Source organism: Dreissena polymorpha, chromosome 12, assembly GCF_020536995.1.
Source record: "Dreissena polymorpha isolate Duluth1 chromosome 12, UMN_Dpol_1.0, whole genome shotgun sequence".
Taxonomy (NCBI): Eukaryota; Metazoa; Mollusca; class Bivalvia; order Myida; family Dreissenidae; genus Dreissena; species Dreissena polymorpha.
This window is the reverse complement of record NC_068366.1, coordinates 58,094,721-58,121,508: the sequence shown is the minus strand read 5'-3', so window position 1 is coordinate 58,121,508 and position 26,788 is coordinate 58,094,721. Positions and strand designations below refer to the sequence as shown.

Sequence of the window (26,788 nt, the reverse complement as noted above, 5' to 3'; positions counted from 1 at the left end):
TGACATGAACGCCTTGGGTCCAAACACAATTACCAGAGCCACAGGGCCCATCTTGTTGACCTGCTGGTTGCAAGCGACGATGGCCAGGAAGCGCAAAACGTGCTTCAGAAAGTCTTAATGTTCTAGCAACTCCTTTAGCAGAGGGTTTCAGATGAGTTACATGCGATTTTGGGTCCAAACACATTGGCCAGTGCCCTAGGGCTCATCTTGTTGACCTGCTCGTTGCAAGCGGCGATGGTCAGGAAGCGTATCATGTGCTTCAGGACGTCATAATGTTTATCTGGCAGCTCCTTCAGCAGATGTTTCTGATGAGTCACACACGATTTTTGGGTCCTTCGGGTACCTTTTATATGTGGCAAGGAACTTTGCGGTCATCCTGACAGGAATGATAGTCTCAGGCATCTCCTTTAAGAACACATTGAGCATGCCTGCGATGGCCATGATGTCACCACACTCGTTCAGGTAGGCGTCTCCGCGGGAGTCGAACTGGGCCCTCATGTTCTCTATCGTGGCGTGACTGCTTCTCTGCCGGAATATGCCCTCCTGGAGCATTCCATGATGTTGGATATGCAAGCAGATCTTCTTCACAACGAACGGCACGCGGTTTCCTTACTTACGAGTTAAGAATGTTCGGGCACCTTACAGTGCGGGACGGTACTTCCACCTACAATGCCACATGACAATCAGTTCGCTGAATTATTTACGATCAAACACGCAGCCGAAACACTCTTTCAAAAGGCACAGACGTTACAGGTACTTCTAGTCTTATCTTAGCAACATGTGCCACGCGAAGATATTTGCGCCGGTTTTTGTTAAAAGCACATCTTCTTCACGATGAAAGGCATATGGTTAATTTTGGGTGCCCGGCTAGCAAGGTCAGAAAGTGGGACTCTGAATGTTCGTTCACCTTGCTGTACGGGACGCTTCATACCCGCTTCATACCCTGGCACGCAGTAAATTGGTAGACCAGACCCCCACTAAAGCATAGACCACAACATTAATCACTTAACATCCTATATTGGGCCATTTGACTACATTAAGGCTCTTATTTAACCTCTTGCCCACACTCCCCCCTACAGCATAGATCTTGTTAATATCCATCCAGGAATCAGATCTCAGTGGCTGTATTGTATAAATTTTCCGTAACAAGGATGGGTTGGTCACTATGCCGGTGGGGATTTTAATTTCTTATACCAACAACAGAATTCCCGGATATCATTCTGAACAACATGAAGTTCGGGTGTCCCGACGTTCTTCGCGTCTGACATCGGTCGGAACGGTCTCATAACGGTTCGGCCATTTTAACTAAGTTCCTCCCCACTTTATAGTCCTCCACACTGATTGAAAGGCTCTTACCTCATGCACACACATTACTCTCGTTTAAAACCCAGCCCTCTTTTGACCTTGTACTCATAAATAAGCACGGGTCAGACAGACTCCCATGTATCAACTTGAATAAACGCTGGCACGCAGTAAATTGGTTAACCAGACCCCTACTACAGCATAGACCACAACTTTAATCACTTAACATCCTATATTGGGCCATTTGACTAGATTAAGGCTCTTATCTAACGTCTTGCTCACACTCCCTCCTACAGCATAGATCACAGTTCGGGATCCTGTTCACCTGTTCCGTGGTTTGAAGTCACCTTACTCCTTAATTATATTAATGACCATAAAGACTCACAGAATCCAATCCTAAGCGTGCCACTACCCATACACCTCAATCATTGCCAGCCATACAACTGACCGCATCTAGCACAACCTCACACAATGTCGGCCATAAAAATAATCGCATCTCGCACAACCTCAGTAAATGTCGGTCATACAGCTTACCGCATCTAGCACAACCTCGAACAATGTCGGCCATAAAACTGACCGCATCTCGCACAACCTCAGTAAATGTCGGCCATACAACTGACTGCATCTAGCACAACCTCGAACAATGTCGGCCATAAAACTGACCGCATCTCGCACAACCTCTGTAAATGTCGGCCATACAACCGACCGCATCTCGAACAACCTCAGACAATGCCGGCCTTACAACCGACCGTATCTTGCAAAACCTCACACAATGCCGGCCGTACAACTGACCGTATCTTGCAAAACCGCACACAGTGACGGCCTTACAACCGACCGTAATTTGCAATCTCACACAATGCCGGCCATACAACTGACCGCATCTCTAACAACCTCTGAAAATGCCGGCCTTACAACTGACCGTATCTTGCACAACCTCAGACAATGATGCCGGCCAGACAACCGACCGCATCTCGCACTAGTTCAAGGACGCACCAAATGGTGGCATCCTATTATGATTCTCACATTGCTCAAGTCACGGTCTTCTACCAGGGCTCCGGCATCGACCCTGCCACTTCAGTCGACGCCTTTGCCTGAGCCCCCACAATTACACCGCTAGCTTGCGCGAGTCAAATAAGTCTGTCGCAGACAATAATAAAGGAGCCATCATCAATACCCATACACGTACAGTACATTGTATACAGTCTTATCTTGCCAATCCTCCATAAGACCACAATTCTCGTGCTCACGCACCATCTATGCAGGGAAATAATCCAATTTAAAAATTTGCAGTCGGTCATAATTCAGTCGGTCGCGATTCACATTAAACCTGCTCGCTGTTAAGTTCGTCAAAGCACATAAATTATCAGGTGGATCAGTTCCGAGCATGAGCCATTCCTGAATAAATCGGAAATCGCTCACCGCCTTCACCACAACTCGCCCCAGTCAACCCCGAAGCATATAGTTTACAATTACAATTGTACGATATTGTAATGAACAAACTGCATACTATGCTGTATTATCCTGTTTCATACATGCACTGAATGGTTTATGACACATAATTCATTAATTCCACAGTTTGTCAAAATATATTATCACATTCAATCACATGTACGTACAAATTCTTGTAAGTTTATGTCAGTTATTTAGTATTATGTATTGTGTTACTAGTGTTTTACGATCAACAAAATTATGTGAATTGTTTTGTAGCGCCATACATTACCATATACGTGTGTACATATCTACTAAATATATTAACATTATTTTTCTAGCGGCTAAGCATAGAAAGACAACGACTGACATACAAATAAGCTCATGTGATAACTGATATATCTATGTTTGTTCCATGTGTTATTAGAAGGTATAAATAAAAAGATATGGATTATATGACATTTTTGTTTGCACCCAAATCTTTAATATACAGCTACAACATAAGTGTATGCAGTTAAGAATGTGATTTATGAATTGCTTTTGAATTGCTAGTTTTTTTACGACAGTATTTAAAATAGGCAACACACGTTTGCGAAAGAAAACCCTGTGAGATACCTATAAGTATGAAATAATATAATTGCAAAACAAGATTGCTGTCCCTCACTTCTACATCATTATACATTGATAATCCTGACAATACAAATTGATTTGACACATATTACATTATTTTGAAAACCTATGTTAAATGCAAAAAATCAACAGCTTTTAATAATAAAACTATATGTATCCTGGGTATGACCAGTATTCGGTTGCTAAAAGGGTGCTCTAAAGAACGCTTCCACTTTAAGGATCAGAACCGAGACCTACGAGTCACTAAGCGGACACCATATCCACTACGCTGCAGCCACCGAACTATCTTTGAATTATAGTCAACACAAATCTGATTCAATAGATAATAATAAATTTATTGTAGTATACAAGATAATAAGTATAATAATTTATCCTGAAACGATTGCCCAAACTGCAGCGTACAGTCAAATTGATGTTTTTGTAGAGTAAATTGCGGAATGTCCGGCGTATATTTTCTCACAGTGAACTACACATGTAGCATTTTAATGAAATTCGCAATATTTAAAAAGAGGAACAAAACGTTTTTGGCACAGACATCGTAAAAAGTATAAATCATGTGTCTAGCACACTTTTTTTAGCACACACTTTCGAACACTCATCTCTTTGGACTGTGAATAAATATAAAATACATGTCGCTACATGTAATTTATTTCAATTACCATATGCAAAATGCCCCTGTCCCCTTAGTGCAGGAAGCTACATTAATTATCTACCGTTTATCAGGTGTGCATGCCTTTGTACCCAATAAAGCAAATGTTACGGCCAACTTACTATTTGCAATCATCTGTCAGGTTTGTATGAGGCTTTTTGAACAAAAATGCGCTCATAGAACAGACCTATTTTTGTAGAATAATCAAAATGACTAGCGTCGCCAAGTATCGGTGGTCGCCAGCCACTCAGTCAAATGTAGATCGCGGGAACTACATTCGAACCTAGTTCTTCTTGAATGCTTTGAACTTGTATGCGAACAAACGTACAATTCAAAGTTCTTCTTGGTAAAGGCAAAAACCATGTAAAGAAATAAGCCCGATGTATGTCTATAAGATCGAGTTCAATCAACCTTATGCATCGCAACAAACACTATACTTTTTACAGTCGATATCGAATTGCGTGTCTTTTGTGGAGAAATACTCAAAACAAAATTTAAGAAAACCGTTTTCAAATCGAATGCGTGAAATTTTGAATTGACGATTACAGCCAAGGAACGGCAAAAAGTTACGCTGCACTATTTTTTTTTCAACCCAGTGTCTGATGGTCGGGTCAATGCTGGCAGCTGAAAGTTTATATTGTATAAAGTATTGAATTAGAAAATATTATTATGACAGTGAATTTGTTGCTAAAGGTTTATTAGAGCATGGTGTTAATACAAAAAGTGTTGCAGTTTTTCCTTTGGAATAAGTTTTTGGGTAAAATAAATTGACATATTTCATATTCGGAATATCTCGGCGTTTTCCATCGCATAGCCTCAGAGTACCATTTCTCGAACGATATTTTGCCGATTTTATTTAATTTGTCAAACTGTTTCAAGTTTTTAAAAGTAATTTAAGCTGATATTTCAGGTAAAAGTCTACTCGTTCTGAAACTATAAAATGTAAAAAAACAAGCGTTAAAAACTCGACCTTACCGTTGGTCAAATGAAGTTGGTTCTGTTTACATTTTGCAACCGATTTGGATCCAATTATCGAACGTTCACTCAAGCACGCCATCAGGCATTTGCAATGCACACATAAACTGGTAAAATAAATTTATTTACATTACAACTGACGTGGATAATCATTACTAATATATTTTGTTCATTTAATCAAAACATTAATACTAATTGATACTTTGGACAAACATTTTCCTTTTTTTGGCTTCACTAACGACTGCTTGTAGAGCACAGACTGAGTATTTATATGATTTTTTTCGTGGCATTTGTCTAAAAGAAGATGACTTATTATGCTCTAAATAAATTAACCACACATTTACCTGGTAAAATATTTAAATTGTACTTAGTTCAATGTATTCATATTGGACTAATTTAAAATAGGACCAGTTTTCAAATTCAACGATTCCACCGTGAGTAAATTTTATAATTATAAAAATCTTTCGAGAATTGGTTCCGTTCGAGAATTGGTACCCTGAGGCTAAATGTCGACATTTTTTTTGGAACAATTTATGTATTTGAAACTTGGATTAATTGAATTATTCTGCAAGCGCATCATGTCATACAATTTGTTTTAATTTACGCAAAAGCGAAATATTTATGTAGTGTTTGTGTTTACTTATGCCAGAAAACATTGGACGTGGCTCACATTATTGCTTAAGAAAGTTCCGCCTGGATTCCATTTGGCGAGTTTACATGAAAAAAGCTTTTATGAGTTGCAACTCCCAGCTTCTGAAGCTCCGGGTTGGATTATTTAAACTACCTCCCGATCAATCGCCGACCAGTCCCCGAAAATGATTTCTTTGGTGCTTTTTGTCCAGACGTTGTCGTTCAAAGCTTCAATTTCGATGTCAACAGTGTTTTAATAAGTAGACTGAGTGACATCGAAGAGCTTTGCTTGTTAAGAGTAAGGTCTCAACGCTCGCTATTTCTGTCTATTTCTGGCGTTTGAACCATCTATTAATTAATAAATTAATTGACATGAAAGTGAAAAGTATTTTGACATCCACAAAAACATGTTCCAGTGATATGTTTGAGTCCGACCGATCAAAATATAACATCCAAAGTAAGAAAATATTGTTTTCGCATTATTTTTTGTAATAATACTTAATTCGCTGCCATATCCCCGCCTTTCTTAACCAAATTGCTTTTTACTTAATAGTACCTGTTATAATCGCATCGGTATTCTGTGTCACATTCCGACACTTTCCTCTTTTAATGGCATTATTCTCTTAGAGAAAGTCTCTTCTTAGCAAATATCCAGTTTAGGCGGAAAGTTTCGTCCCTGATTAGCCTATGCGAACTGCACAGGCTTATCTTTGACGACACTACGCACATGCATTAAGCACGATTATCCCAGAAAAGCACATACTTATGTTTATTGGTAGATCTTAGTTCATAAAACTGCCCTTCGTCTGTCGGGAATATTTTCGTTTCCGCTCCATATCTCACATAACACTTGAAGAATATTTGTAAGACTTTGCTTATATATTATGGTCATATTAACGATACGTCGGCTCAAGGTCAAAGGTGAAGGTCAAATATTATTACCTGTTTTTCGTCTCGGCTTCAATTCTGTTATGCTTTATGACGGATATTCATGAAAAATTGGCTTAGTGTAGGAAATTGCCACGATGTAAAAAGGCATGGGTCTTAAACGAAAGCTCAAGGCCAACGTCACACTTAATGATTAAATGCTCGAGCCTTCATTTTCGCATCCTTTTTTGTGTCGACAACTTTTATACCCATTAAAGGATTTTCACGACAAATGACTCCATTGTTGTTGTTTTTTCTTACTGAAACCGTGTGCAGACAGCTTAGAGTAGTCAAGACAACTCACGTTCAAGGTCGCACTTGAAGGTGAATAGTGAGTGTGTATGTTTTTGCATGTAAGTTTTTTTTATATCTCATCTGCCCTTAAAAGGATTATCACGAAACTTGTCTCAAATGTTTATCATACTGAGACAAAGTGCAGACCGTGTCTACACCACAAGGTGAGGGTCACAGTTCAAGGTCAAATGGAACATAGTGTGGGATAATCTTTCATTTGGACTGCCATTTTAAGTTTGCATACGAATTCTTTCAGGTGATAATTTTAATTTTCATAAAGCATTATTAGCCGTTTATGGTCACCGTGGCGTAATGGACATTGTTACCGCTTCCACAATGTGGAGACATTCTTTAGATCTCCCCAAGTACTGGTTCTACCCAGGAAATCAGAGCGTTTAAAAAAGCGTAATGCTCTCGATGCAATCCATCTTTAACAAATAGATTTAATCTTAAAATGTAATCCGTTAAATACACGTGATCCCCCGATGCGTTTCCTGGATAAACGAAATGTTATTTTACTATTTGCTTTAACTATTTAGCATATTTAAAGTAACCGGCCTAATTTGTGCTGCTGTATTAGTGCGTGAAGTATATTCAACTAATGTCATTGAACCATTTAGAGTATCAATTGCATAAATTATCTGTGTCCTTATTCATATTTAAAGCTTTTAACAGACTAAGGAAGTGTTGATAACATATACAGTCAATCTTGTATTAAGAGACCACTCAAGGGAGTAATCAAAAGTGGTCTCTTAATAAAACGGTCTTTGAATACAAAAGGCCATTCTGGAAGAATGCTTACCCTCAATTTTAATCTATATGAAGGATTATCTCTTTTATCCACAATGAGTTTAACTTTTATAATAAAATGAATATAAACACAATACATAAACAATATTTTACTTATAATGTGTTTTATTTTTCACTTATTATAAATTATCATTTATTATAAATCAATTGTGTGTACATATTTATTTGCAAAAACAACATAGACAAGGAAATATTTTTCCTAAGAACAAAGAATTTTGCTAAAAATGTGTAACAGTCTACATATACATGTGTACAGCTAAAACTAGAAATAAATGTCAGAAGCCAAAAGCTATGATATATTATCACATGTATTTCTCTTTCCGTTTCTATATTGCGCGTTTTTTTTCACCTGACACATTATTTTCCACGTCTTCAAGCACCTCGGCTTTACGCTTAAGAATGTTCTGAATTTGGGTTTTTCCGACTCCAATCTCGTCTGCGATTTTACGTGCACTTATACTCTTTGACAATTCCAAAACCCGAATGTTCTCGTTCAACGTTAACACTTTTTGTTTTGACATTTTAATTTCTGCATGTACGCTTAAGGAAATCTATCGGCGGGCAGCGTAAGCGTGCTCTTCCAAGCCCTACATCCGGGAAACGCCGGTCTCTTCTCGCGCGTAATTGCCGAGAGCGGAAGTCCTCTGGCAACATGGGCAAGGACCTCAAAGGCGGGTACTAGTTTCAAAGCTTTTGCTGTGCGTTTCGGGTGCGATAAATCATCACCAGAAGAATCTTGGGCCTGCATGCGCACCAAGGACTACAATGACATTTTGGCTAACGTGCAGTTGACCTCTGATAGTTTAGTTCCGTTCGTTGATGGCGACTTTATCGTAGAACTTCCCCTTTATCACATAACCGGAGGCGATATCTCGAATACCGGTAGAACAGCTCTGGCTCAATTCGCGAGCATCGATTTACTAAGCGGTGTAACAAGCAGCGATGCCGCCTTGTTCATCACGGAAAGATTTGAGCCACTGTTAAAAACCATGGGTTTGGACATTGCCAATGGAGTGCCTCGTGATTTCTTTATCAGAACGTTCCTGTCCGGAAGTCCGCAGGAGGCGTTAGGACAGCCCGCGACTTCCGGTGTCTCTCAGGCTTTCATACACGAGTATACGAACTGGAAGGCCCCCGATGACGCTGTTGGGGTCAGAGGTCAAATGATTGACTTTTCGACGGATTTCTCGTTCCTTTTGCCCGCCGTAACTATAGCGAGAATTCATAGTAATCTGACGATAGGGACGCCGAGGCGCACGTTTCTCTATGAAGTCGACCACAAGGCGTCTTTCGACCCACTTCCTCTCTGGCTTCGGGGAGCGAAGCACGGCGCGGAGGTGCCGTTCGTGTTTGGCTTCGTTGACGAACTTAAGGTGTTTGCTGGCATTCCTCCCAGTGTTTCGAATCTCTTTAAAATACCGGACCAAGAAAACTACCTCGCACTAGTTATGCTTACAATGTGGACCAACTTTGCTAAAACTGGGTAAGACTTAAATGTTTAGATTGCAAATAAATTCTATTTAATCACCCGGTAAACCTAAAAATTAAACTTTTAACTTATATTAATTGGTTTAACCTCACGTATTACACCCAACACGCAATACCAACTGTTGCAAGTAAACTAAATTAAACTTGTTGCCTTACTCCATTTTGCACGCACCAAACGGAAATAGTTAGTAATTTTGTTTTAAAGAATTTCACGGTGAAAATGTCAGTTATGGTCATTCGAAAGTTCGCTCCAAAACAATCGTAGACACGCAAATCAAGTGGATTGCCTGTTAACCATTATTCCACTGATGTGCGTTTTTTAAAAGTAGACAATAACTTACGCCTTTGGTGTATTGTAAAGGCCGGCTGGTATATACTTGACCGCAATAATCGCCAACTGCCTTCAGATTATATGTACCATTTGCCACATATATTTTACCGACCCGTCATGTTATATAGTGTATCGCTGACTTTGTTTTAGTAGTTATTTTTAAAGGAGTCATTTTTACACAAATTGGCTCGGTAAACCGATGCTCCGATATAACTTAATACCATAATTACTCTCAGTTTTCCCACACTACATTTTCGGACACTACATTTTTGGACACCTTCATTTTAAGTGTAAATAATTATTTGGTGACTCTATTTTGTTTTGAAACGGTAGATGTTCGCCCATAACTATTACCGGTAACACTACATTTTATATGACACTCGTATTGTATCAATATGCCTATCTGATTGCTTTACTTTACTCCGGTGACGTATTGAGCGTGAGGTTTTCAAACCGAATGACTGTCAAAAAACAAGTAGACCGATACACAAGTGTTATGGGGTTAAATAGCAATTTATACTGAAAAAGGTTACATCCGATTGCTTATATAGGCGACTTAAATTATTATATTTCAATAATATCACTCTTGTGCTCCGCTTGAATGTGTTTACGACAACAATCTAAGAACCATCATCAATCAGAATTTGAATATTTTGTTGCAGTAATGTCAGATTCATAGTGTTCTGATATTTTTATTTTTATTTTACGTGTAACAACAATTCGAGTTAATACGGTTTACGGTTTAAATGGTGGTATGTGATACATATAAGTATATTTAATTTTACAGTCAAATTAAAGTGAACAAGCTACAACAAATTGGCTATACTTTATACCTTCGAGTATTGTGATATTTCAGCATTTATTTGTACTCTTGAATTAGACGTGTGTTACTTGGGCTTGTAATGTTACATTAATCTTGCTCCGGATAAGAACATTTTAGTTAAGTTTAAGCGAAAATGCTGCCCTTTCGTATGACGTACACGAGTTGGTAGTGGGAAAAAAACAGGCTGAAAGTATACGATATCTTGAAATACTTATGTGCCTGTGTTAATTAGGACACTTGTAACAGACCAGCAAACAAAGCAAACGATGCGTAACATTGAAATAATTGTATTACACGAACATGTACCTTTAGACCTTACGGGCCCATATCGACAACAGGGCGAATATTGTGTTTTTCTGGATGTTCTATTTATTTATAGCACGTGCGCTATGATCCTTTCCCCCTACCCCCAAAAAAAACACACGAACGCACGCGCGTTAAAAATTATCATAACTAATAAACATGCATGTACACAATGCTCGTGGCAAAACCTTTCCAGAGACTTATTTATCAATCTTTTTATATAATTTTTACTTTCAAATACATTTTTAAGCACATATCGCCTGACAAAACCTGTCCAACGATCTATCACTATATTGATTGATAGACATTTAACCTGTTAAATACCTTGTGTAAGTTAACACATATCAACTGGACCATTTTCATCGTTTTCAGAAACCCCAACTCAGCCTCTCTAACGAACGACAACGTTCCCACGTGGACTGAGTTTGATCCGGTCAACGGCTCGTACTTCCGCTTCATTTCCAATATAACGTCATCGGAGGTTACAAGTCACCATCTCTCGGCGTCTCGAGTGGCCTTCTGGACTGAACTGGTTCCCGCGTTATTAAGCGTCAGTAACTGTACGCAGCAGCACCAAAGACCTATTTCCGCCTCTCTCAGGGAAAATATCAGTGTGGTTTCCGTTATGATGATGCTGACTGCGTGGGCGTTTTTTCGTGTTTAAATTACCTTGTGATATATTTTAAAAATACAATTCAAACTTGTTTTTATGGAAAGAGGTACATACCGGTAATCTCATATCTCGCTATCTGCTTTAATCTTTCCGGATTATGTTGTGTTTTGTTAAGTGCTTGTGTGTTTTGTTTTATTTTTAATTAGAAAAAGTACCCTTATTGCAAACATGTTTTACTTTAATGACATTGCAATTAGGTTATCAATTGTTAATCAATGATCGATTTGATATTGGGACTTGTATATTTAAGTGATTCATAATAGTATATGTTTGCATAATATCAAATCGATTTACTTAAAATTATTCAAAGACAACGTTTAGAGAAACGGACAGTCCAACTGCGTTTAAGTTTTAAACTGGTCAAGTCCGCATTACTGCGCTCATCAAAGAGTTAAACACTCGGCATTTAGCACTGATAGTAAAATAAAATAATTATAAAAATAACCATTTCGTTTATTATATACATGTTCTCTTTTTATGGCAGGTGACCTTTAAAATAGACGTAAAAGATGCTTGTTTCAGCTTACCAGACTTCTCCTAAAATTCGAAAGGAGTGTTTGATTGTCATACATGTATCTTTAAATAAGGTAAACGAACGTAAATGATTAACGTTTTGAGTATTTAAGAACTCAAAAAGTGTACCATTTACTGAATATCAACATCCATATGTAATTTAGTGTCGTCCCAGATTAGCCTGTGCTGTACGCTCAGTCTAATCTTTGACGACATTCTCCGCTTAGACTCGATTTTCGTTAACAAGATACTTCTTTTAAACGAAAAATACCATAATACGGAAAGCGGAACGCACATACCAGAAAAATACCATAATACGGAAAGCGGACCGCACATACCAGAAAAATACCATAATACGGAAAGCGGACCGCACAGACCAGAAAAATACCATAATACGGAAAGCGGACCGCACAGACCAGAAAAATACCATAATACAGAAAGCGGACCACACTGACCAAAAAAATACCATAATACGAAAAGCGGATCGCACAGACCAGAAAAATACCATAATACGGAAAGCGGATCGCACTGACCAGAAAAATACCATAATACGGAAAGCGGACAGCACAGACCAGAAAAATACCATAATACGGAAAGCGGACCGCACAGACCAGTCAGTTACGACATTTTACGCGCATGCATTGAGCCCCGTTTTCCCAAAGCGTGACTCATGTACAAAGGAAAAAAATAAAAGCCATCGTAAGTATATCGTCTGCATATGTGTTCGGACCTTATTTATTCAGGCACCCATGAATAATCTGCTGATTCAAATGAATCATACGTTTCATGCAGTTCTCGAATAAAACGTAGATAGATAAGAATAAGATTGAACGTCCCACAGTTTATCAACGTACGGATCATACAATATGCTGAAACATTCCTACACTCTAGCTTTTTATTGTGAAAATAGGACGAACAAAATACATCCCGCAAATGTTAAGGTTCGTTGCGATAATAACCCAGTGGAATGTATGGAACAACAAACATCACATTCAATGACTGTTCTAACGCATGCAAATTATTGTAGTTATTAGCTAACCTGAGTACGAAGTTATGCTGCAACAGACAATGCAACTAAATTATGCTAGAACTGGGTAAGGACACTAAAGCACGTTTTGACTGCTAGATGCTTCTAAGTTATGCTTAAACTGTATAAGACTCTTAATTTAATTAGTAATGATTTATTTTTCTATATTTTATGCACTTAACTTGAGCCTTAAAGCGTACTTATTACATTTATAGAGAGTGTTCCTCACCTTATTCAATGACATATTACTTGTTATTCATTTGTGTAATGGTAAACAACAATTTCGTGGTCGAATATTTGATAAAATGATTAGAAACGAAAACTTGTCAGCTCAATTTTGTCATGTGCTTACGAAAATAACTGATCGTCGGTTTCCGAAAAACTATATGTTACGGCTTCCGCAAAACACGATGGTTACGCCGAACTATTTTGGTGTTTCTGACGATTACTGGTTGATAAATAAATGATTTTGATTCTCATTTGATACATTGGTAATTTCGAGGCTGTTAAACGTGAAATATGAAAGCTATTCTGTCGTTTGGCATATGTGCATATGTCTGCCGCTAGATTTGTCCAATCGGTAATTTCCGTAACCACTCGTTAAATTGCAGCAGACACAAGTTTGAATCAATATTGTTATGTTTTACACAAATATTCTACCACTTTCTTGCTAAATACTAATACATGAATGATTTAAAAGTAATATTTCAGGAACACTGTCTATGACCGCAAAAAAACATAATAAACTTTTTGGTTTACGATATTTATTTTCTTAATAGCTTGCATGCGGCATGGCATTGAATGTTCTGCAAGATAAATATGTCGACTTTCTCTATTGGATGATTTCGGACTTTGTCATCCAATCCAAAAAGAGCTTTTAAACGTTATTTAAACCCATGTTAAGCGAGAATATATAATCCACTTTTTGTTCACTGCCGATTTCTGGCGTTACGAGTTGCCTCCCTTGTTGGTTCATACTATCTGAAGCAACATAGAAGTTATGAGCATTTTTTTCAAAAAAGTGTGACGGACAAACAGACGGACTGTGCGATCACTATATGCCCACCTTCGGGGGCATAAAAATCTACTATACGTTTGTGAAGCAAAAGGTTAGCGGTTTTCTGGGAATTGTGTTACCAACATGACGACAGCGCTCGGATTTTTTTGTTTTGCGCTGTTTAGATATTCAACAAAGTGAAATTTATTGAACGTTAACAAATAGGAGCAATACATTATTGGGATCATTCCACGAGAAGAGAGAAAACACCATGGTTAATAAGCATGCTAATCGGCGCTCACATTATCGGAATTTATTGATTTACAATTACTTTAAACATCATAAAAAGTCAAAGAAATACGAGAAAGATGAAATATAACGTTTTCTGAAAGCGTACTTTTTTAACACAATAGAGAGTAAATAAAACGCCATATAATCGTGCAAATGAGCTTTTTGTACATAATAAACCAGACTTGCCGTATACTACTTATACTATGTATAACTAGTATTGCTGCTTCTACACTTACTGCAATTACAACAACATCGACTACTGAAATATATATGTGATTTATAAAATACCTGCTTGCAATTTTAATTTACCTTTACGTTAAAAAACTGTTGCATATGCAGTTTCATTAAAATAAACGTACGCATTGAATAATCGCGTTATGTGCAGCTAGTTTTGAATTTACTTACGTGTGCATATAATTTGCCTTAATTTTCTCCATTGACATTACATTGTTTTACATTCACAATGACGAAGTGAAAAATATTTATACATGTTAGCAAATATTTCTGATCCTGATCGTGACGTTGATTGTATAAATGCATGGAAAATAACGATTTCGTTCCTGAACCTATTATAAACCTCATGCAGGCAAACTGCCCTTTCCATGACGAATTTATTAGATCGTTTTTTGTATTTGTTTAAATGCAATTAATTATATTGTAAGATAAAAGTTGTGGCAGAAAATTTAATTATCAACAATTTTACACTTACCTTAATAAAAATAAGCACAATCCACCATTTTGACTACATCCAACTCTCCTAAAACCCCAAATATGCATCATTTACGTTCACCCCTTGAAAGACATATTCTTATCCGTGCTATTTGACGATTGAGCTAAAACGTATGAGATTGAGCATGAATGTAGAGTGGTTATTCTTGTGATAGTAAACCTCATAAAAAAAGTGCATACGTGTGTTATATATGCATATTGCATTATTTAGAAATAATTCTATGCATCTCGCTATTCTATAATCTAGTCATACTCAAATGTTTAGACAGGTGGTACGAAAGTCCTCATATATAAACCCAACGTTAATCATTGGCTTTACAAATTTCATTTCCTATAATGTATTATTGATACGGCCATACTAAAAAATAAAAACATTTCATTGCAAAGTGAATAGCTCGCATTATGATTTTACTATATTTTCTAATTGATAGAAGTACAGTTCAAAATGTTACGCCGACACTACAAAAACTCTTAAGATATTATCTCAACGAGAATAAGACATTTCCAATTTTGTAATATTCATAACATAAGCATAAGTGCCCGAAATGCAAAAAAAAATGAAGTTGTTGTAGAATGTTATGCTTGCATCACAATAGCTCAATTCGTTCAGCCGAAACAATTGCTCCTTACTTACTTACAATTATCTTGACCTTTATCTAACGAATCCAATGTTGCATTAAAGTTGTTTGATTTGTTTTCAAGTGAGCAAGAAAACAAATGCTTTGATATATACTAACATTGACCTTGACCCCACACACCTAATATGCAACCCTATGCTAGGTATAAATATGAAACATTAAGGTTTCTTTGAGTTATTGAGAGAAAACCAATCTCAAACAAAGTTTTACAACGTATTAATCAGACAAGTTAACTCCAAGTAGCAGATATGGGGTCATAAAAATAATTTACATTTGTATGCCCTGCCTCTCAAATTTTTTCCATCTTTCGAACCTTCGAAGATTTTACGAGAAATAAAGTACATGATCTTTTTTTCAAACGTACATACTAATTTGCAAATATTTTGTTTTAAATCACCAATGTCTTTCACGAATTTTTGTATAAGTAGGTTCAGTTCCTTAATGGATTAATTAATGCATAAAACGTATGCATACAATCCCGCGTGAATAAGTAATTACCACAATAACGTGCTGCTAAAAAATCACTGATTCTAGATGAACTTAACACCAAAATGGTTCAGTATTTAGTTTTTATATTGCAGGGAACTATTGTTTAAATCGTGTATTCAACGTACGATGCGTGGTTCATTTAAGACTTAGTTTAAATAAGAGAAGATAAGAATCATTATTTCGCAACAAAGATTTTTTTCTCCCGATCCCGATCTAGTATTTTTTCCGTGTCGATGCAATTTGCATTTCGAAAAATATGTAGACGACACACACTTTATTATCTGGCTTAAAAATATTCATATAAATGATCACATTGTAAACAATGTATATTTCGCCTGAAACACAATACAACCAATTACAATTATACAGCAAGTGGGAACACAAATAATAAGTTACTGTTGTACAATTTCAATAAAAATCTAGAGCTATATCAACAAAATAAATATACGCACTATTCTGCTTTGCACGGTTCCGAGATGTGTGGAATTCTACAGTCATTCTAACCGACATAAATTAAAGACTTTGAGCATTCATCTCACCGGGCGAAATGCCGAAATTGCACCGGGCTTTATTTCGTGCATTTCACGTCGAACAAAGCTGCAATAAACTTTAGCAAGGGTGAAATGAATCCCGAAACGTTCAGCATGTGATCACCGATAAACAGAGAATGCAACAAGGTGGTCAGGCCGAACACTGTCGGCTTGACCCTTTCTAAACCCTGCCGCCATTATACACCACGTCAATCTGGACGATAAAAAAGAAGCCTTATGTTATATGATCTTACGTATTTTTCTACACTTTTGAATGTAAATATTATATATTACAAAGTTCAATTATGTAAAACCAATCTTACTTGTTTGCTTAAAGTAATAAACCGATACAATCAGATACCCTTCTACATTTGGAAAGACGTTTGTGTGAATTAAATGTCTTATTAAGTGAAAACACTTAAAATATTTTAATAACTAACTGGAATTATAATTTCATAGAGGTTTAAGTCATTTAGGTATATATATATATATATATATATATATATATATATATATATATATATATATATATATATATATATATATATATATATATATATATATATATATAGCCAGGACTCTGTTCACTATGTAATTCTGTCGAAATTTCAAGAGGCGTTACACCCAGTATATAAACTTAAATAAAGGCTGCAATAAACTAATCAATCGATCGAATCTTGAAACGTTTAGCATGTGTTGTCGACCAGGTAAAGTAGTTAAAGGCGTTAAAGGGGTCGTTTCACGTTTGGGTAAATTGACAAAATTGAAAAAAGTTGTTTCAGATTCGCAAATTTTTCGTTTTAATTATGATATTTGTTAAGAAACAGTAATACTGAACATTTACCATGCTTTAAAATAGCCATTATATGCATCTTTTGACGATTTAAAAAACTGAAAATAATAAAGCGTTGCAACGCGAAACGAATTAACAATTTGGAGAGTTCTGTTGTTGTCGTTATATTTTGGGAAACTACGAGGATTGCTTATATAAAGTATAAAATATATCTACCAGTTTATCAGGAAGGATGGCCGAGTGGTCTAAGTGATAGACTTTTTACTCCACGACTCTAGGGGTCAGTGGTTCGAGCCATGCTGAGGGTTACCTTTTTAATTTTATTCTTGATTTTTTATTGGAGCTTTTTAGATCCAATGTTTACATTTATTAATTTAAAGCATTTAATGACAAACTTCAAAAAAATGCCAAAATCTGTGAAAAGGCCCCTTTAAGGCCGAACACTATAAGCTTGACCAAATGAATGTTGCAGTACTGTTCGAACGTCAACATGGCACCAACAACGTGCATAATGGTGAAATATAGAATTGAAATGTATATAAGAAAACGACTGGACTACGGTCATCATTATATATCAAGTCATTTTAAAATGAATTTAAATTTCATCTAGCCAACGTTTACGCAAACACATAATTAGATCGAAAAACGCTTGTTTTTGATTGAGTGTTATATAACTACACTTGTTTGTTGATATATTATATATATAACGCGTACTCTTTTTATTTCCAACTTCGAAAGACTACTTCATTAGCAAAATAAAACCCTAACGTTTATTTATTTATCGGGTTTTTCTAACCAATAGGAATGATTTACTTAAGGATATCAAATACAAGACGTTTTATTTACGTGAAACAGGGTCGCTTGACAAAAATAATAATACGCACAGTTTGCTGAGATATAATATACAGAAGCAAATGCATATCAATATAAGTACCAAATAACTTAAGGAATTGTTTTTATTGAGAAAAAAACATATCACAGTTTTGACACATAAAACACTAACAAAACATTTCAAAATCGAATGAAACTAATGAATCCGTTAATTTCAGAGATCTTTACAAAAATACATGGAACACAGACGAAGCAACCGTAAACATTGATACTTAATGTGATTGCAATTTAAATATATATCGTTTTAGTGTTGCACAATTGACATAAACATTTGTTCAAGAAAACGTAGGATGTCGTTGACACCCAAATGCTATGCCCAATGTTTATGGTTATTCAATTATAAAAAAACATAAGTTCTGAGCATATCCACTAATTGAAGGCAACCAAGCAATGCTCGTTCTGTAAATGGATTCATATTAAATGTTAAATACTGAAATTGTGTTAACAACTAAAATATTACATGTTCTCAATTTCTTACTATAATTATGCCAGCTGTACTCATACAGAAACCTAAAATAATTTCGACTTGGGTTCCTTACCTTAATTGTTATTATACAAAAATATTATTTTAAAAATTAAACGTAGCCATAAAAATAATTTTTTTCACAGCAATTTTTTTTATCGTAGTCCAACATGGGCTGGCTTTAAGATTTCTTAGCCCAATAACTATGCATTAAGGAGAAAAAAAGTTCATAAAACTTCTTCAAATGTTACTTATATGAAAAGCGATCATGAAAATGGTAATGGTCTCCCTTTTCTAAGAACATATATCAAGATATTACCCTTAAAGCAAACACATATCATCTAGTAACCATATTAACCGAATAAAGAATGTCAACCCACGAGATTGAACACGATTTGTTATGACCTGTATGTTCGAATGATGTTGTCGATTTTCTGATCACAGAAAGGACAAATCTTCTGCTCCGCCCCACAAAGCATGCACAGTAAGTGGTGTGTGCATGGTAAGAAAAGAGCATTTGACTCTCGTGTTTTACATCGGGAGCAATATATTTGTTTCTTTAAAGACTGATTTTCTTTCTTCATAAAAGCAGGGGTCACTGCAAAATATTAAATATAATCATATCTCAAACACCAATAATAGAGATAATCTAATGTATTGTACTACTATTGATTAAGTAATTACAATATAATGAATTAAATTTTTTTATACCTGTGCGAAATGTTTCTCTTATTTCTTCAATGTGTTGTTTGCAAAAAGGACACGATTGTAATCCTCTTGCACACTGCATACAGAGCTTATGGTGACCACACTGAAGAATCAATGCATTAATATCTTTGTCCTTGCATTGGCAACACTTGACAATGTCACGCAGTCGTTTGTTTTGCTCATAAATTGTTTCTGAAATACATGCACAATTAATTTCAACTTAACTGCCTTCAAAAATACATTGACATTATTAACAATTTATATTTAGTAGTTACCTATAATGAAATTGTTTCTCTAATCATAGGTATACTCTGTGTAACAAGTTGTGGACAGTTCAATAAATACAAATCTTTTTTTGTAATATACAAGTTATTATACATTGTACGTTTGACGTTTACTATCTTTAAATAAAAAGTCAGTTTTATAAGATAAAAAAAGAGATTCAGTCATGAGTAGCAATAACAATATCGATTGCATTACGTATGTGTACAAAAGTTAAAAGAGTGTTTGATGAGTTTATTATGCATCCACATTGTATGAACAACACTTTTCAAAAAGCATTTAGTTCAAATTAATTTTGTCTATAAATGACAAACCTTTAGGTTCACGATCGATTTGGCACATATCCTTTTCACAGTCCTTCAGTTTGTCAAGATTGTCTAGGAAATCTAAATCGTTTTGATCGGACTTGTCTGTCTTTTTTGTGAAAAATATAAATCTATATGTATTGAATGATACACTATAATCAACAAACCTAAATTGAATGTAAGATACTATTAAGTACATACAATTCATAATATGAAATAATAAATATTTAAATAACATTAATAATATGAAAAAACCTTGAAGTTGCAGTAAATCGTATTTTTTTACCACTGACGGTTTACTAAGTGTAGTGCGGTGTAGCTTAAGCTATATTATACTATATATACTTAATGCTATGAAAGTGGAGATTATTATTAATTAATTAATCATTAATAAACATTTGCGACTAATTATTGACATTCCTGCTTTCGGAATGTGTGCTTTTGTCAGTTTAAATATTATTATTGCAATATGGCTTCATATTAGTTGACTATAGTGTAAATATTTAAATAAACAGAACAAGTAGGTGTTAAACAATATATAGACCATATATATATATATAAATCAATTTATTTAAGTATTTATATTGAAATTAAGGACAAGAGTGCCAAATGAATGGCTTCATATATTTTATCAGATTTGATGCATGTAAAATTGTTATTTATTCCACTCGTAAGATCCGGTTCATATACCAAATGTTAAGCTATAAAATGGGTGGCACATTTCAGAAACGTATAAAAATACAACAATATATTTGAATTCCTATCACGTGCGTTGTATTTGTTTCATGTTAAACTGATTTTTATGGTTTTCTTGCATTTAACTCTTGCAAACGTGTGTTTGTATTTCATAGATTTTATACGATAAAATAAATAATTGATATATTTGTATCGACTATATAACATATAAAGAAATAATTGAATTACCAACTGAGTTGCATTGCCACATATTTTTTTCCTTCGCTGAACTCGTTCAATGAATGCATCTCCTTTTATTTCCCTTGCAAATCTACACGAGGGAAACCACATACAATGTTCTGTCCACGGGTCGTCATGCTCCTCCCAGTTTCGCAGTCCCCCGTCACAAGAAAAACACCGAACCACGTCACCCACACCTGTTGTTGAATCGAACTTAATTGTATTCAAGCATTGATGGTGACAAATCTGGGTTTTTTTCTTTGTATGGCAATGTAATTTGTACCAATAAATATTTACAAATAAAGTTATCTTTTGGAATTTAAAGAGGCCTAATGGAATTAAGAAATACAACTGTGTAGACCGCTAAACTGAATATAGTTTAAAAACTGTATGCGATTGAGGAGGTTTAAAAATATATTGTTTTATCATCGATGAAAGTGTCGCATGCATTTACAATGTTATATCCTTTGTGATTTATATATACTGGTGCCATGCATTGACGGATAATATGCTTTCAGGTACGTACCTGTGAAGTAAAGTCCTGCTTCAGCCAGCTGTTTGGGTTGTTTCAGACAACGAAAGTTTGAACTTTCAAACGACTTCATGCGAGCCTCAAACGTTCTAAATTGTGACGATTTTAATTCGGACTGAAGTAAAGTAGTTTTGATATGAATCGAATTCCCATACACAAGGAAAGTAAACACATATTTATTATTCATTCAGTGTATGAAGCCGTCGAATAAGTATTGAAAAGCTTTGTCATAGTACAATGAACATAAATCGAACGTATGTAGTACAAATTAATTCAAAATTTGAATAATCGTAAAAAAAAACATTTCTCCAGTTAGTCCTTCGATTTCTTAAAATATAAATAAAGTGAAACTCCTGAATCAGCAGGAGATCATTCTTATCATCACTTAAAGATTCTTTATTTGCAGCAAGTGTACAATAGTCATACAGTTGAATATATATGGCAATGAAAAAAGCCACAGGAAACAACTGAAGACAAAACCAAGCTAAATGCATAAAACTGGGATCACAGCGTTGGCCAGGTAAATGCAAAGCATAGCTTTAAGGCTTTCAAACCAGTTTAATAGCGACCAAGCCTTAAACTTAGCTCAAATATATTCATCGAACATTAGCATAAAAGTAAATTGTAAACCCGTATCATCACAATTTTAATTAAACTGCAAGAAAAGAAAATACTCTTCAACTAAATTCCAGTTATTTAATTCAATTACCGTTTGCTTACCAGAGCATCAGAATTGTAACTTTCCGAGGAAGGCTGAAATGAAACAAAACGAAAACAATGATCAACTTCATATCGTCTTTAAGTAATAAGCTTTGCACCTCATGTGTATGGGAGCTATAGCATCATCGAGTTTAATGTTCCATTCATGTTCATTCAGTACCAGGAGGAAGCCGTAATATTGGTTGTAAAACGCACTAATTTCATAACAGTGTTGCCTTGTTCTTTAAAAATAAATAAAATGTTATTTAACTACCTAATAAAATAAATAATACTCTTTATAAACAAATTATGAACGTGTTAAAGACGGGCAGCAAATGTATCAAATGAGGATTCTTCTAGCTACGACATTGAAACAGTTAATTTGAATAGAATTTTTACGATCTGATGAACACGAAATGCACCCGATAACGCCATAATTTTTCAAATTTAAATCACTTAAGATACTAGTCCACCAGTATCTAATACATTTAAAACATTAAATATATACATTTTCCAATATTCAAATAGCAAATACATTTTTTAATATTAACAAAATTGACTGTAGCAAATGTATCGATATGAAATATTGTATCAAATAAAAATGTTTTGTTATTAGAATCACTTTAACGTAATAATTTTTACAAAAATGCTGTAAAAAGAAGCTGTAGAAAAATTGTCGGTTTATTCCATCAATCAACGCCCCTTCCCCCAAAGAAACACGGCATTAATTAAAAATAAGTGATAATTGATATAAAAGTAACCTAGTTTTATTATTTAAAACAACTCAGTATTAAATTACAGAAGATAATATTCTAAACTGTGTTTTAAAAAGGCATGTATAAAGCGAATAATCTTGATACCGTTACATTAAATTGACTGAATCGACTTTGAGGCAATCCACTAGACTCGTAATGCAACTGATGGCGACAAAATATAAACATACAAAGGGTACAGATACTAGTCTACTACTATAAAGACCAAATGTTAAAGGATTATATAAAATCATTTCTAAACTCAAATAAGCAAGTGTGTTTATATGTAAGTACTAGCGAATGATATTTTTATGATAAATAAGTACTTATTTTGTAATGTTTAACATTAACTCTTTAATATGTACACATGCAAACACGTTTCAGAAAATTGCCGTAAAAGAAGGGATGGAAATAACGTTACAGAGCAACCATTATATTTAGAAACAACGTAATGTTTTCAGTGTAAATTTTGTCCAACTTCTTTCGTAGATCGTGACATCAGAAGCCTAGTTTGATAGTTTCTTAGTAAGTATAAGGTTACGGTCGTTGAAATCGTTTACGCAGCAAACCACCCTCCACATCGAACTAGTCGAGAAATGTATATATATTGGAATATTAAGAATATTTCCATCTTAGAAAGGGAAAGTAAGAATATAGAAATAAAAATAATCCAGTTAATCAAACTGGTTTTCACGATAAAGGTGAAGTAAGCTGTGTGCCTAGGAATTCAGCAAATAAATGCATTTTTATTGGGCATATATTTTGCTAATTCTGTTTAAAGAAAGTATAACCTAACTTCAAAATATCATCAATGTATCTGCATTCTTTATACTGGCGTCGCAGGATATTATTTTATCCTGAAAACAAGTTGTGTGGATATTATATTCTTGCATCTGGTTGGTATGGATTGGCCTTATCACTGTACCGGCTGCACTAAGATTCATTTTTATGTACGGATACTGGATTCGGTCAATGTCAGTTTTATTTACTTCTTAGAATCCACTGTTCGTATTTTGCTTAATTTCGGTTTCGAGCAAAGCAGGAATCTAAGTGGGTCACATATATTTGCATATTTTTTTTAGATATTGACTATAAGTTTTGTTCTTTTATTGTAAAGCGCCTTTGAACGCACACTACTGTATGAAAACGGCGCTATATAAATGTGATATTATTATTATAATTATTATTATAATTATTATTATTGTTATTATTATTATTATTATTATTATTATTATCTGTCACATTCGTTTCACATTGTTTTCAGGATCAAATAAATAAAAAGATCCAAACATTAATTTGAACTAAGATTCTTTTTTGTGTTGTTAGGCGTATTTAACGTTCTTTGTGTTTACCGGTTTCAGATTCGGACCGCCTTCTCCGAACATGGCTACAAGATAGAGACATTCCTTTGCGTGTTGAAAGTGTTCAATCAGAGGGTCATCTTCAGGGCTGATATCTTTAAGGCCTATTCCGCATTGGAAGCATCTGATCAGGTCCATTTGACCTAAAATGTTAGTCACACTAAATCGAAGTTAAAAAGGGAAATCAAAAACGAGTAATTACATTTTAAAAAGCAAGTGTCCAAGCATTCTGCCATTTTTGATTACACATATGTATCAATTTATATGAATGATGTAATACCTGTATCAAGGAATCATTCATATAGATATTACTCAGCAGTTGGGATTGTGTGGGGCCAGGTTGAATATAATGGAACTTATAAGGTATGTCAAGATTGGGCAGCGGGAGAGGAATTGTAAGAAATAGTTCCTTATGGTTTATGTCCTTATCTTTATATGAAGGATGTTCTACCTGCATCAATGATTCATTCTTATTCACATTACTCAGCAGTTTAGTTTTTTTGGGGCCAGGTTGAATATGATGGAAATTAGTAGGTGTGTAAAGATTGTGCATCGGGAGAGGAATTGTAAGAAATAGTTCCTCATGGTTTATGTCATAATCTTTATATGAAGGATGATTTTTTGGTGATAATCAAGTTTTCTCCTCTTCAAAATTTAAAATAGCATTGACCATGTATATTTGTCGACATGAATGTTTTTTATTCCATTAATATTAATTAATAACACATACTAAACATGTTGTATCGCGCACATTTATATGAAAATGTAAACTTGACGACTTGTGTTATTGTTCTAAAACTTATAATTTCTTGTTAAACGTTTTAGGCTTCTATCTTTTATGAATATTACAATTCAAGAAATACTACTTAAACTGTTTTGACTATTTAATCAATTGACTAATATCTGCGAGGTTTTATTGCAACGACACTATTAGTTCACAACTAATATAAGTAACAACATTCGTGTTTATTGTTTTAATTAATGAGCTCGAAATAATAGCGTCTACGAACATGAGATGAAAAAATCGAAAGTAATATACGCCATAATGATCACAGTTTCATAAGAATATTTTTATGATAATTAATTGAAGATATACCTGTATAAAAGAAACCGGCTTTAGCACAATCTTCCCTCGATGGTATTTTATGAGGCCATTTTGAATATGACTGAATCCTATATGATTCATTACTGAAGTATGGGTACCTTGCAGGTCTTATAGCAGCTGCGTTTGTGGTTTGGCGGTTTAGTTTCGCACCAACCATGTCTGAAAGAGCTAAATATTCGGAATACATTATACATTTTTTTTTATAAAGCGCCCAGATCAATAAACAATTACGTTTTTATATATATATTAATTTGTTTATAAAAAATCAACACATAAATAATTTGTATCAATATCGGCTCGGTGTAATTATACATAATGAAACACCAAGAATGATCTTTTTCTGCTTGCAAATGCATCCTGTTTATCATGGAAACACATTTAAATCGAATGTGTCTATTGTCATGAACTGATAACAAAGAATGGGAGTTAATGTAATACCATATCGATCTTATTATCAATTATATATAGATATATATATCTTTGGAGATGAACATTGGCGGACCCAACAGAATGCGGAATATATCGATTTTAATTGGATATATGCGTCTAAAGTGACTGTTTTATTTGCATTAACTGCTGAATATACTTTTATTATAAAGTACGTTTTAAAAGTGTCCCTCACTTCGAGAGGAAAATGTCTTACCAATAATTATCAGAACTGAGCAAATATTACTTTACTTAATTTACCCCTTTCCGCTTGCTCAATCATTTGCGTATCTGTTTTTTCCGCAACACGATCCTCTTCCTGTGACACATCTAAGCTCTGATCTGGTCTTGCCCTTTTATTGTTAGCTGATCTGGCATTAAGATCATCGTCCAAATCATCTTCTTTTCTTTTAGAATTCTCCATTTCAAGACTGAAATCGTCAATAATAACAAATGGCTTCGGAGTATTTTTCAGTATTCCATGTGAACTTTTACCGTAGCTATTCAAGGATTCACATTTAAAATACTTTACGCATGAATTGTGTAGTATAAAACACATTCGTCAATGAAGAACAATTCAGCTGTATAATAATTTCACTATTCTGTAGAAGTATTAAGATTGGTATGACGGCAAGAATTGCTAATACAATTTTCCGATATTCTACTTTACAAATACCGTGATTCAAGTGTACGTTTTATTTACTGGTCAAAATACATCATAAAGTAAATCTCTGTGAACTACTGTTCACACCTAAAGAATCAGAATATTTATTTCAAAGCGTTATTGCTATACTGAAAGCAATTAAACAATGTATCACGATCATATGTCTAAATTAAAAAAGAAGATCCTCTCCAATTATGCTCATGTGAAAAAGTTAATTCATGGTTATATTTGACAAAAAAACTTATAATGAAAGAACGGATGGTGCGAATAAAAGATTCCTTTGCGAATACAAGGCGCGATTAAGTGTTCATGTTTGTATTATTGAAAACATACAAACTTCTATGCCCTCCGTTTAGTATTTCAAAGAATTGATGTTATTCTGTCGGTAAAACATTTATGTTTGAGATGAAATTTG

At 34.7% G+C, this 26,788-nt stretch overlaps 1 protein-coding gene and 1 long non-coding RNA gene across 2 annotated transcripts; one reads left to right on the top strand and one right to left on the bottom strand.

Moving 5' to 3' along the window:
* The first annotated feature begins 8,391 nt into the window (after nt 1–8,391).
* Nucleotides 8,392–11,254, top strand: LOC127852647 (acetylcholinesterase-like). The gene is made up of 2 exons (XM_052386599.1): nt 8,392–9,128; nt 10,963–11,254. Exons 1-2 carry the CDS (start codon nt 8,392–8,394, stop codon nt 11,252–11,254), a joined length of 1,029 nt encoding a protein of 342 aa, XP_052242559.1.
* Nucleotides 11,255–24,228: 12,974 nt separating this feature from the next.
* On the bottom strand, nt 24,229–26,120 carry LOC127853783 (uncharacterized). The gene is made up of 3 exons (XR_008036745.1): nt 25,971–26,120; nt 25,275–25,451; nt 24,229–24,321 (listed from the first exon to the last, which is right to left on the bottom strand). It is a non-coding gene; the product is annotated as an uncharacterized LOC127853783 (long non-coding RNA).
* Between the last annotated feature and the right edge of the window lie 668 nt (nt 26,121–26,788).